Below are 13615 nucleotides of genomic sequence, written 5' to 3' on the forward strand. Positions count from 1 at the left end.
CTGGAGAAGAGAAAGACTGGAAGTAGATGCTATGGTCAAGTCATATCCTGGCCAGTGCTTCGACCTTTGAGGTGGCTGTTTTGGATGGAGAGGAAGAGGCAGATCCTGGAGAGAGAGAGAAATAACTAATAAATGCCCTCAAGGAATATCTCTCTGGGGGTGTTCCAGTTCCCCTTTCCTGCCAGTCAAAAGCAGGTGTTGTGAGTCCAGAGTAGCCTGGAGATAGAGGCTTTTGCATGGCCCTCAGGACTTCAAATTATCTGTTAAAACTACAGAAACAATACTGCAAGATTCTCTGCTTTTTTTCTCTGTACCTCAACAATGGAGCACTGACTCTTCTTGCTAGATCAGGTCTTCTACCTCTGTCTCTAACTTGGACTGTAATCTCATTGTGGGGAGGGAACATATCTGCCAACTCTGTTATATCCTACTCTCCTAAGCGGTAAGTATAGTACTCTGCACACAGTAAACTTACTGCACACAGTAAGTATATTGTGCACACACTGCACACAGTAAATCATTAAATACCATTGTTTGAGTGGTGACTGTACAGTCTCAGAACAAAGATCAGAGACAACTGTAACTCATGTACTGGGAGGCCCAGTTCTTCCAAGGAACTGGAGGGTGGAATTCTCTCTGAGTTTTATGGAATGGATCTCTGGAAGCATGGTTTGAGTGTTGCTGCGCTATCCTGACCCGGTTGGGCATCTGGTGGTATCGTGGCACATTTTACAGTCAGGTGATACACTGAAGAAAAAGGTTGGTTAGAGTTGGAACAGAGGTCGGTTTCCCTGGATCTACAGGTGGCTCTTGTTTTTGGCTCTGTCCCTTTGACCTCTTACTCCCTTTAAATTCATTCATTCAGTCGTATTTATTGAGCACTTCCAGTGGGCGGAGCACTATAGTAAATGCTTGGAAAGTACAATTCAGCAACAAAGAGAGACAATCCCTGCCCACAACAGACTCAAAGTCTAGAAGGGGGAAGACACATCAAAACAAGTAAACAGGCATCAATAGCATCAGTATAAACAAATAGAATTATAGGTACATATACACATCAAAGCAAGGAAACAGACAGTAATATAAATATGAATACTCTTAACCGCCTTTAGATCAGCTAGGCTGAATCATGCTAATTTTGGCATTAATCTGTTTAGGATGTGAGGTGATTTCAGGGAGTCTTAACATATTCCTCTACTTGGTGAACCCAGTGGTTATCTAAAGTAAATAAGTGAGCAAACTCTCCTCCCTTACTAATGCAAATATTGCAGTTAACTTAAGGAGTTTGGTTTGGGTTCCATCTGTTGTGCTGAGAAGTATCCCAAATGGTTTCAGTGATTGACAAACACTGTCATCTGGTACTTTTAGAAAGATGAGGTAATTAAAGAGTTTGCCATTTGGTATTTTTTAATTTCCTTCTTTCTCCAAGGCTTCTCTCATTCTTTGAGAAATTTTTATTATATTTCTGTCCCTGGATTGTAGATATGAGTTCTTAGCTGATGCTGAAAATTTTTATGGTTATTGGTCTCCTTTGATGCCTATCCTCCACCCACCCTCATTTTCAGGGACTGATTTTTGTTCATTGTTTACCAAACTTTACAGCAAGTTTTATCTATAGTAATTTTTTGGTATTTGTTTTTGAATGTTCAGCTTTCAGGTTTATGCACGGAAGTGGTTTTTTTTATTTTTTGTCAGTCTATGAGTTAAATAAACTAATAAACTGTGCTCACTGCAGTATAACTATGCTTTTTTTAATCTGTTAAGCACTTACTATGTGCCAGGAACTGTATTACGCACTGGGGAAGATATGAGCTAAACCAGGTTGGACAGTCTATGCCCCATGTGGTGCTCACAGTCTTAATCCCAATTTTAAAGATGAGGTAACAGAAAAATTAAGTGACTCGCCCACAGTCACACAGCAGACAAGTGATGGACCCAGGTTTAGAACCCAGATCCTCTGACTCCCAGGCCCATGCTCTTTCCACTGGGTTATGCTGCTTTTCAGCCCGCTGTGCTATGCTGAGTAGGACTTGTGAGAAGAATGGGTAGCAATAGTGTACCCAAAGAGCAGCTGTATGGTGAGCTAAAATGGGGAAATAGAAGTCAAGGAGGAAAAAAACCTCAACTTTTTAACAATACAGTAAAACAAAGCCTCATGATCATGTCAGATCACAGACAAAAACTAGGCGTTAATTGCCAGTGATAGACCAGCATAATACACTGCAATCAAGAAGCTTTTTCAACAGAAAGGAGGAAGTGGAGAAAACAGGGCTGGGAGCTGCAAATATCAAACATGACCTCACGAAGGGTGGAGTTTGTACACAATTTGGTGAGGATGGTTTTTTCAGTTACACACACAAACACACACACACACACACACACACACACCCTCCCAACTGCCCCACTGCCCTCTCCCCGCCCTGCCCCCCCCAAACCCCCTGTAGGTGAATTTCTTCATCAGTAGCATCTTCCTACCATGGACTGCCCGAAAAATGAATTTCGGAGCAAATTGTGCTAAAGTGGCCTTTGGAAGGCCAAATATTTACATATTTTGGAAACATCATCAGGAGGACTAACTCTCTGGGGAAGACACTAATGCTAGGAAAAGTCCAGGGAAAACGTGGAAGAGCCAGACCAGCAGCCCGATGGTTAGAAACCATAACAACGATAACGGAAGAACTGTTAGCGAGGTTATGTATTATGGCAGAAGACAGGAGGATCTGGAGAAAATATATCCATAGAATCACTATGAATCGGAAACGACTCGATGGCACTTGATAATATTAATAAGCATCTTCCTCAAGTGTGAAGGGACAACAACATATATTTTTTTGATTCATAAGAACATTGCTTGTTCCCAAACTTGATTTTCAAGTTGACTGGTAAGATTATCTTGGGACAGTGGGTTTTAATCACAGAATACTGCAAATGCCATTCCTACTTGGGGCTGATGTGCCTAGCCAGCTTGACATACCCTTTACTAGTTATAAATGGATAATTATATAAACTGTAAAACTGTTTACTTCTCTGTTTCTACTAAAGACCCAAAATTACTCACCTTCTGACAGTATGATTTTCTTCCCATGGCTTTAATTTGAAGGGCTCTGTGAATTTCAAGTTTGGAATTCTTTATGCCAAAGATGGGCAGCTCACTGACGATGAAATGTTCAGCAATGGTAAGCGTTCCTGTAACTCCACCCTCATATCTATTGATGTAAATGTTCCATCTTGATTAAAAGGGATGGACGTGTCTTATTACATTTGAGTTTTAAATATGAGAAGTGGCAAGAAAGCAAGAGCACAAAATAGTTGTCAGGAGAATGCCGTATATTGTATTCTTATTACATAGTAGGGTTGAACCTGTGGTTAGTGACCATCGATTCAGTGGGAATTAATAGGAAAGGGAGTAGATGGTTCTCCATGACTGCAATTTTTCAATAAAAATTCCTACATTGTTGCTATGTCCGTCACTAGTAGAATGTTTTACACCCTTATCACAGCCTTTTTTTATAATATTCGATACTGTGCAAAGTTTCAAAAACACAACAAAACAAAAAGTACCATAGAAGGTAGAGAAGCTGGAGTATAGCAACATTATACTATACTGACATTATACTGACATTGTTTGATGTCAGTCCCAGGCCCATAATCATTTCTTCTTAAACTGAATCTACTTAAGTGACTAATTAGTTGTGTTGTAGGAAGATCATTCCTTAAGTCATCCATCCTGTTAAATCTAAATTGGAGAATTAAAACCTGTGTGATGACAGCATTGGGTTTATGAAAAACTTCCTACGTGCAGATGTCAGTAGATCCAGATGTTTTAATTTTGGGAATATATTTTTAATACAGTAGCAATAGCTTTGCACCTCAATCAGTGAGTCAATGGGATTTATTGAGCGCTTACTATGTACAGAGCACAGTAATAAGCGCTTGGGAGAATATGATACAACGGAATTAGCAGATACATTCCCTGCCCATAACGAGCTTACACAAATTTGGCATTTGAGATCATCTGGACAGAAAAGAAGCAGTGTTGCCTAGTGGGTAGAGCCCAGGCCTGGGAGTCTGAAGGATTTGGGTTCTAATCCTGGCTCTGCCGCTTGTAACCTTGGGCAAGCTACTTAACTTCTGTGCCTCAGTTACCTCATCTGTAAAATGGGGATTACGACAGTGAGCCTCCTGTGGGACAGAGAATGTATCCAACCTGATTAGTTCATTTCTGCCCCAGCACTTAGTACAGTGCCTGGCAAATGGTGACAAATTGTTTTTGTCTGTCTGTCTCCCTGATTAGACTGTAAGCCCGTCAATGGGCAGGGACTGTCTCTATCTGTTGCCAATTAGTACATTCCAAGCACTTAGTACAGTGCTCTGCACATAGTAAGTGCTCAATAAATACTATTGAATGAATGAATGAACAAATACCATTTAAAAAAAGAAGGAAAAAATACTTTTCTTGCTAATTCAAGGGAACTCTCTCTGATTCACTCCCTTCTTCAGATCCCAGCAACTTCTTTTTCACCAATTTAGCCTCCTGCACTGCTGCAGCCTTCCTACCCTATGCAACTCTTTCCCAATTCCTGGGACTTGAGGTTAAGATCAAAACTCCAAATTTTGGTTGGAGTCTAGTACTTCCTCGCAACCCCTGTTGAAGGCTACTGTGCAGCTTATTTTCATGGGTTGCCATCACTGAGCTTCAGTAGTTTAGTTGGTGTTTTCTTATCTTTACCTGCCCATCAGTAGTGTGGAAAAAAAAGCACAGCTGATTAGCTCTCAGATAAAACTTTCTTGCCACTGGTGATAAGCCAGTACACTTTTGTTTAAAGAAGGGGCGCAGACTAAGGCACAGGCTGTATTGGACAAGGGAGACTTTGAGCCTGTTGTTGGATAGTGACTGTCTTTATCTGTTACCGAATTGTACTTTCCAAGTACTTAGTAAAGTGCTCTGTACATAGTAAGTGCTCAATAAATACGATTTAATGAATGAATGAGGGTTGAATTGATCCTAGAGAAGAGGAAGGAATCACAATTTCTGCTCTTTTATTAACCCAAGATACTGGTATTTACACTGTTTCAACTCCCATTCCTTCTTCCTTCAGTTCTCATTCCTTGGATTTTGTTCAGAGGGAAGAAGAGAGAAATTGATTTTTCAATAGGCAGCCTGCTACATTGGCTACACAATTTCATTATTATTAATTCAGTTTATACTCCCTCTTCTCCATCTCCTTCAGTCTGGATTAGTGAAGTTTGGATGTGATAAAATGTTTTCAAAAATATCGGGTAGCAATGATCTGTTTTTAAAGGCTATGTATAGATTTTGGTGATTTTCCTTTCTTTAATTTCCCATGGACTAAAAAGCCAGGAGGCTTCCAGGAAAAGCACTGAATCTAACTCTTAAATTCAGTTTCCTCATCAGGCACATTTATGCATTTCTATGCCATGTATTATGTTTTTAGTGGGTGTGGACGGCTATTTAGAAGATACAAAAATCGACTTACTGGAAATTAACGAGTGTTGTTAATCTCCTAAAACTCAATTTCTTTTCCCTTCAGAAACTGGAAGTGAAACCTTCCAAAAATTATTGGCCCTTTTGGGTGACACTATTACATTAAAGGGCTGGACTGGCTATCGAGGGGGACTGGACACCAAAAGTAAGATCTCAAGCCGTAGTGATTTACTATTGTGTTATGGTCCTGGGTGGACTTGAATTGTTGGTAACTGCAGGTGTGGAAATGTGGGGCGGGAACTATGGAGGCAGTTCCTACACCTTTTGAACCTGCTGTTTCATTGTTAGTGTTTCAAGGGTAAATGATTTCCAGTACTTTGCCTGGGGAATTGGTTGCAGAATGTTTCAGGAACATAAATCAGTTCTCCCTGGGCCCTTCTGATAGAGTTAAGTATTATGATTTTCCCTAGGGGATACTTACTTGAGCACAGTGAGATTAAGTGATTTTCCAGAATGGCACTGTATCTAGTGGAACCAGGAAATGACTTGGTCCATATTAGAGCACAGAAAATGGACAATCCATTTGTGCACATATGCACATAATGAATATATATCTTTGTATACATTTAATGTGTAAAAAAACCAAACACTTGCAAAGGTTATCACTATCTAAAGGGAACCCAAGGATATGAAATAAAAATTACTTTTACCTAGACCCAGTATTTGATCTCCACTGAATGTATGTTCACTCCTTTACAGATGATACCACAGGAATATATTCTGTTTATACTGTATACCAAGGACATGAGATCATGTTTCATGTTTCAACCCTGCTACCCTACTCTAAGGAGAACAAGCAGCAAGTGAGTGTCTCTATTATGGTGTGTAGAAAATTGAAACACATAAAATTTTGAAATGAAGATTTAAAGTGTATTTTTAAGTATAAAACCTCGAGGTCCTCTAAAACTAATAATAATGTTGGTATTTGTTAAGCGCTTACTATGTGCCGAGCACTGTTCTAAGCGCTGGGGTAGACATAGGGGAATCAGGTTGTCCCACGTGGGGCTCACAGTCTTAATCCCCATTTTACAGATGAGGGAACTGAGGCACAGAGAAGTTAAGTGACTTGCCCACAGTCACACAGCTGACAAGTGGCAGAGCTGGGATTCGAACTCATGAGCCCTGACTCCAAAGCCCATGCTCTTTCCACTGAGCCACGCTGCTTCTCCAGAAGCAGAAACTGCTATCTCCTCCCTTGCAATCCTACCATATAGGGTCAGCTTGGATAATTCTAATAACCATCTTGAAGTTTGAGTTTTAAAAGATTCTTGTGGTTACCCTCACTGCAGCCCCATTTCTTCTTAAAGAATTATATAAATCCACATGTTAGTTCTGTGCATGTATGTTCTTCTACTGAAATAATTTCTGCAATTAGATTGCAAATTATCCATTACTTGAAGCACTGCTTTGTTCAGGAGAGTGTCTCCTGCAACACACCAGGTCCAATACAAAATGTACTTTGCCCTCTAAAAGACTTCTGTCTGAGACAATATCAATCAACTAGTGGTATTAATTGCACATTTACTATGTGCAGAGAACTGTACTGAGTGCTGAGGTAGATACAAGATAATCCTGTCGGACACAGACCCTGTACCTCACTTGGATTCATAGGCTAAATAGGAGGGAGAACAAGAATTTAATCCCCATTTAACAGATGAGGAAAATGAGGTCCAGATAATAATAATAATAATACTCTTCTAATATTTAAGTGCTTACTATGTAACAAGCAGTATACTAAGCACTGGAGTAAATACAACATAAGTCTCACATAGGGCTCACAATCTAAGTAGGAGGTAGAACAGCTATTGAATTCCCATTTTGCAGAGAAGGAGCTGAGACGTAGAGACATGGGCACCAAGCAAGAAAGTGGTGGTCAGGTTTGGAATCCCTGTCCTCTGGCACTCGGGTCCTTGCTCTTTCCACCAAGCCATGCTGCTTATTGTGCTAAGCACTTCGGAGAGTACAGTACAACAATGTTGGTAGATATGTTGCTTATCCACAAGGCTTTTGTGGACTAGAGGGGGAGACAGATGTTAAATTACGGATGGATAGATCTATCAATGCTGTGGGGGTTGGGTGAAAAATCAAAGTGTTTAAGGGTTACACCCAAGTACATAGGTGATGGGGAAGTGAGAGCTTAGTCAGGGAAGACTTATTGGAGGAAATGTGATTTGCATGGGGAGAGTGGTGGTCTGTACGATGCATACCTTGTATAATTCCATGCAAAGAGAAGCAACGTGACCTAGTGGGTAGAGCACGGGCCTGAGAATCAGAAGAACCTCGGTTCTAATCCCAGCTCCACCACTTGCCTACTCTCTGACCTTAGACAAATCACTTCATTTGCCTCAGTTACCTCATCTGTAATATGGGATTGAAACTATGAGCCCCATGTGAGACATGGACTGTGTCCAAACTAATTAGCTTGTATCTACCCCAGATCTTAGTATGGTGCCTGGCACATAGTAAACACTTAACAAATGCCATAAAACACTGCATATTCAGTTGTTTTTTAAGGATAATTCATAGCTTTTTTAAAAAATCTTTTCTTTCTGGCGGTAGATTGGTACAAAAGCTCTCAGTACAGTGCTCTGTCCACAGTTACCATTCAATAAATATTCATTGATTGATAGATTTTATTTTTTAACTTTTGTAGAACCATTAAATGGGGGAAAAACATTGCTGGGAAGAAGTCTGGGGTAAATTAATTAATTCAATCATTCAATTGTATTTATTGAGCGCTTACCATGTGCACAGCACTGTCAAGACCCCTCATTTTTGCCTATTCTGGGAAGGTTTTCTGCTTGAGGTGGGATTTGAGGAGTGCCCTGATAGAAATAAGGAGGGGACTTGGCAAAGAGCAGGTGTACTGGGGAAAAATCAGAACAGCAGAAGCTCAAAACAGGAGAACTGTGATCATCACCAAGGCAAAACATTAAGAGTGATGTGAGGAAAAGTTTATTGTTGAATAGACAGGGAAAAGAGTGGCAAGTGATAGAGAAGGCTAGGTAGTATTTGAGAAAGTGGCTGGGAGGAAATGGAGAGAAGCAGAAAAATAGCAAATGTTTCTTCAGCCAGTGGTATTTATTGAGTGCTTACTGTATGCAGAGCACTGTTCTAAGTGCTTGGGAGAGTAAAATATAACAGTAAGCATTCCCTGCCCACAACAAGCTTACAGTCTAGAGGGCTAGTCTAGAGTCTAAATGGTCAGGATTATAATAGAGACATGGGGGTATGCAGATAGGGGTAGTTACTGAGGAGAAAGTGAAGGCAGAGAGGACAAATTGCAAAGGAAAGACTCAAGAGAGATGGACCTCAAAAATTATCTACCTTTTTGTGCTCTTAAACTGTATCATTTCCCTGGTTGAAGCTTTTTCCTGGCACCCTTCAAAACTGCACATCTCGCATCTCCCCCTACTCTTTTTTGTCTGTTTAGTCAAGCTCCCCTTCTTAGGGTCACACCTGGAGAGTTTCCAGTACTCTACCAGTCTCAACTACAGGAGGGAGAGTGAAGCAGGGGCATATCATTCCATTCCTAGCTTGGGCAGTGGCCAGCGAGTGGAAGGCAATCTGCTGCTATAAGTCAAAACTCACCTGTTCTGGGCAGCAGTGGCATGGGAGAGAGTCCAGGGTGGAGACTCAGGTGAACTGTGTAGAAGGAGGCAGTGGTAAACCACTTCCAGATTTTTACCAAGAAAACTCTTATGCATCCACAACCAGAACGATTGCAGATGGAGGTGGGGCGTTCTGGGAGAGATGTGTCCATGGTGTTATTATGAGTTGGAGTCGACTCAACAGCATAAGACAAGAGTCAAGCTCAGATTTTATACCTACTTCCTTTGTCATATGATAGATCTACATATCTCAAATATTGCCATTTACAAAGGTAAAATTCTGGTGAAAAGCTAGAGTGATGACTATTTAAATTTTTGTTAAAATATTTTCAATCCTGACAATGATAATAATGAAACTTCAATGAATATTTAAAATAACATCCCCTAGATCCCCTCCAGCCCTAATTTCCAGGCAGGAGACAGTTTAGAAATATCTCCTCTCCAGGCTGAAGTCCAGGTTTGCACAGTAGAGAGGAGGCTGCCAAAGTCCTGTTTAAAATCCTGGCAAAGGCTAAAGTGGAACCCAAGCATCATGTCAAGGGTTCTGGTTAGAAGGTAGGCCTAGGTAGTCAGCAATCCAGTGATTAGCCTTTGGAGTTTCAGAGGCACACACTGCGTGTTGCCACTCTGTCCTCAGGCTCTACCTAAATCAATCCCAGACATGTATAAGTCAGCAGAGGTTATCCAGACCCAAAGGGATCCAAGCCAGGCAATCTGGTCATAGACTCAGAAGAGAAGCAGCTTGGCCTAGTGGATAGAGCACGGCCTGAGAGCCAGAAGGACCTGGATTACAATCCCCAGTTCTGCCACTTGTCTGCTATGTGAACTTCGGCAAGTCACTTCACTTCTTTATGCCTCAGTTACCTCATCTGTAAAATGCAGCTTAAGACTGTGAGCTCCATGTGGGATGTGGACCGTGCCTCACCTGATTAGCATGTATCTACCCCAGCAGTTAGTACTTTACCTGGCATGTAGTAAGTACTTAACAAATACCGTAAAAAACAAAAAGACAAGGAGCTCCGGTAGAATATGTATGTGTGTACATGTATACGTGCATACGTATGTGTGCGTGTGTGTGTGTGTATATACTTATGGTGAGCCCTACTTAGATTGTGAGCCACATTTGGAACAGGGACTATACCCACCCCAATTATCTTGTATCTATTCCAGTGCTTAAAACAGTGCCTGACACAGAGTAAGTGCTTAACAAATGCCTCAATTATCATTATAAAATTTGTATGTATACAAATATGCGTATAATAAATTATTGAGAAAATGTCTGGGACCTTGTTGGCAAGAACTCTAGGCTTGATGCAGCTTCTGATTAAAATAGAGTGTAGGTGATCTTCTTCAGAAAGTGCTTCTTAGGTACCATCAGCAAATTTTCTCTTTTTGGGAGACAAAGTAAAATGTATTTAAACTGCAAATTAAATATTTCCAAGGGAAGAGTCCCAATAAGGATTTAGAAAGGAAAATACGATTTCTCCTTTGAGAAGGGTAAAATGACAATGTAATTCTAGAAGCTGCCCTTTATCAAAGAATTGAATTTCAAAGACTATAATATGTAGTTTCCTACTAATTATGCTTTGTTATATAGACTAAGTGGCAGGAATTTAATCAAAGAGGAATTTTTTTCCTAGCGAGGGAGATCGCAAAACTTCTCTTGGTAGAACTGAAATTTTATTGACCAAAAATTATTCAAAACCTTGATTTCTGCTAATAAGTTTGGAGGAAAAGAGAAGATAGTGATATAAAAGGCTAACTTGTATTCTACTACAGACTTGTATTATTGAGGGGGAAAAGTGGATTGTTTTCTTTTAAAGGAAATGTGTACAGTTTAGTTAATAGAGTGTTTTGTAACTAATCAAGTCATCTGAGTATGTTATTTGTCTATGAATATGTTATAGTCATCATTTCAATAATGTCATTTTTACTTATTTGCAGGTAGAAAGGAAGCGACATATTGGGAATGACATTGTTACCATTGTATTCCAGGAAGGAGAAGAATCTTCTCCAGCATTTAAGCCTTCCATGATCCGCTCTCACTTTACTCGTATCTTTTTCACTGTGCTTTCCTGAATCGTTAAAGTAATGAAAGCATAAAATTCGATCTGACTTAATACATCAAAAAATAGCAGGAAGTTGTGTTCTTTAAATGTTTAAGGCATGAATGCTTTAGTCATTTTAGGTATTTTTGAAAATGTTCTAGGAATGAGAGGAGCATTCAACCATCCAGCATATAAGGAGAAACTTAGGAGTGCTCAAAGAAGAACCAGAAAAGTATTAAATGAATGAAAAATAGGCTTTTTGAGGAAATGGTTTAAGAATTAGGAATGTTTAGTCTAGAGAAAAGGAAGTTAAGTGGTGCCCTAATACGTCCTCAAATAAGAGGTTGGATTTATGAGTTGAAGGCTATCAGATTTTTCCTTATGTCACCAGAAGACCAAATAGACTTAACAGCGATATAGCAGTCATTTAGCCATAAGAATAAAACTGCTTTGTTTTAAGGGTTGTAAAACAGACAAACACAAACACCCACCCCCTTTAAGGAAAAGAATGGGGAGAAAGGTCCATATGCTCTGGATGGTTTAGGCATTCACTAACTGGATGCAGGCAGATCTACTTCAACTGTGTGATTCTGTGATTGTATTTTATCTCTGTTCTTGCACCCAAGCTAACCTTCCAGTTGCTTGTGCCCCACCATTTGCTCATGCCTTTTTCCCAACCTGAAACTCTCTCCTTCTCTAAATCTGCCAGGCACAGGTCCTCCCAGCCCATCTTCTCAGCCCTTTTGAAACCACAGCTCCTCCAGGAAGTCTTTTCCAATTCATTTATTTTCTCCCAGTTATATTTCTCCAGCTATTACTTCAGCACTTCTGCCCCACCTTGTGGACTAATAACCTCGTATAACACTTCTGTACAAATCGACGTACATACCCTGCTGTTTAAACACTAACTCCTATGCATATCCACTTCTTCTTCTTCTTACTTCCTCCACATGTGTAGTACAGTACTTGGCACACAGAAGGCATACTTTTGCTTGATAATTAATATTTTTCATATTTTGATATTTTATCCATGTATATAGTATCCATTATCTGAATTTTTTTCTGTTTTGATAGTAGCTTTTCCATATGCATATTCAGTTGTTTCATTTAGTCTTCTTTTCCAGATCCTCAAATTAATCAAGCATTTACTATGTGCCAAGCACGGTTCTAAGCACTGGCAAAGATACAAATAATCACACTGGACACGGTCCCCATCCCACAGGGGGCTTACATCCAAATATTTTTTTTCACCAATCAATAAAACCCTTTCCCCAATTAATAGTCAAGAATATATCTGCAATTGGGTATTTTAAACAGGATGACTTTAGTTTAATCTTAGTTGGAGAAGCAACAGCCTGAATGCCAACTAGGTAATAACTTCTTGTATTATATCTCTGGGAACCATTTAAAGTCCCAACTCATTTCTCCCCACAATGCCAACATGAGTACCCAATCACTGCATAGCATATTTCTTTCTAGAATTAGAACAGCTTAAAAATATCTCCCCTCACAGTCAAGTGCAGGAACTCCCTGAATCCTGAGCTCCGATGGTCCAGTCCATTTTGACCACCAGCCCCTGCCAACATCAATACCAGCTGCACACATTCTCCTCAATCAATCGTATTTATTGAGTGCTGACTGTGTGCAGAGCACTGTACTTAGAGGTTGGGAGAATACAACAGAGTTGGTGAACACATTCTCTGCCAACATTCTCTGACCACATTCTCTGTCACAGTCTAGAAGGGGAGACAGATATTAATATATATAAACAAGTTACGGATATGTACATAGGCTATCAGCACCCAGATTGATCCCAGAAGGTTTCAGCTCTGGGCTAAACCAAAGGCTCCGTTTGTTCACTTTATATTCATTTGCTTAGGAATATTGATTCCTCTGAGCTTGTTAGTAAAGGACCACCAAACCAGTAAAGTTGAAAAAGGCCTTCGCTCCAATTTCTGTACAGTTATGAGTCACTTAAGGATCAAGGGGAGAGAAAATCTGGAACAGTTTGGGATAAGAGTGGTAAGGGAGCAGTAAGTGATGAGGTTTTGAGAAGCTAAGATGCTGGTGGGGCTGAGATTCTTACAGCTAGTGGCCTCATTATCTCCCTGTCTCTGCTTCCCCAAGTTCAGTCAATCAATTAATCAATCAGTGGTTATTGAACACTTGCCATGTGTGGAGACTGTACTAAGCACTGGGGAGAGTACAGTACAACATAAGAGATACATTCGTTGCCCATGATGAGCTTGCAGTTTGGGGGGGAGACAGACAAGAATACAATAATTTATAACATATAATTTAAAGATATGTACATAAGTGCTGTGGGGTTGGGGTTGGGGTGAATGTCAAATGTCCAAAGGTCACATGTCCAGGTGCATAGATGAGACAGAAGCAAGAGTGAGCTGGGGAAAAGAGGGCTTAATCAGGGAAGGCCTCTTGGAGGAGTTGTG

The 13615-nt window shown here is 40.2% G+C and overlaps 1 protein-coding gene across 2 annotated transcripts in view; it reads left to right on the top strand.

Moving 5' to 3' along the window:
• The window catches only part of GARNL3 (GTPase activating Rap/RanGAP domain like 3), a 160870-nt gene that overhangs the window by 93882 nt on the left and 53373 nt on the right, over positions 1-13615 (top strand). For both annotated transcript variants that reach the window (XM_029062881.2, XM_029062882.2), the window contains exons 10-13: positions 3101-3176; positions 5553-5651; positions 6206-6309; positions 11062-11170. In XM_029062881.2, coding sequence (XP_028918714.1) covers positions 3101-3176; positions 5553-5651; positions 6206-6309; positions 11062-11170 — 388 coding nt within the window. The remainder of the gene's footprint in view (positions 1-3100; positions 3177-5552; positions 5652-6205; positions 6310-11061; positions 11171-13615) is intronic.

This window comes from Ornithorhynchus anatinus, chromosome 4 (genome assembly GCF_004115215.2).
Source record: "Ornithorhynchus anatinus isolate Pmale09 chromosome 4, mOrnAna1.pri.v4, whole genome shotgun sequence".
Classification (NCBI taxonomy): Eukaryota; Metazoa; Chordata; class Mammalia; order Monotremata; family Ornithorhynchidae; genus Ornithorhynchus; species Ornithorhynchus anatinus.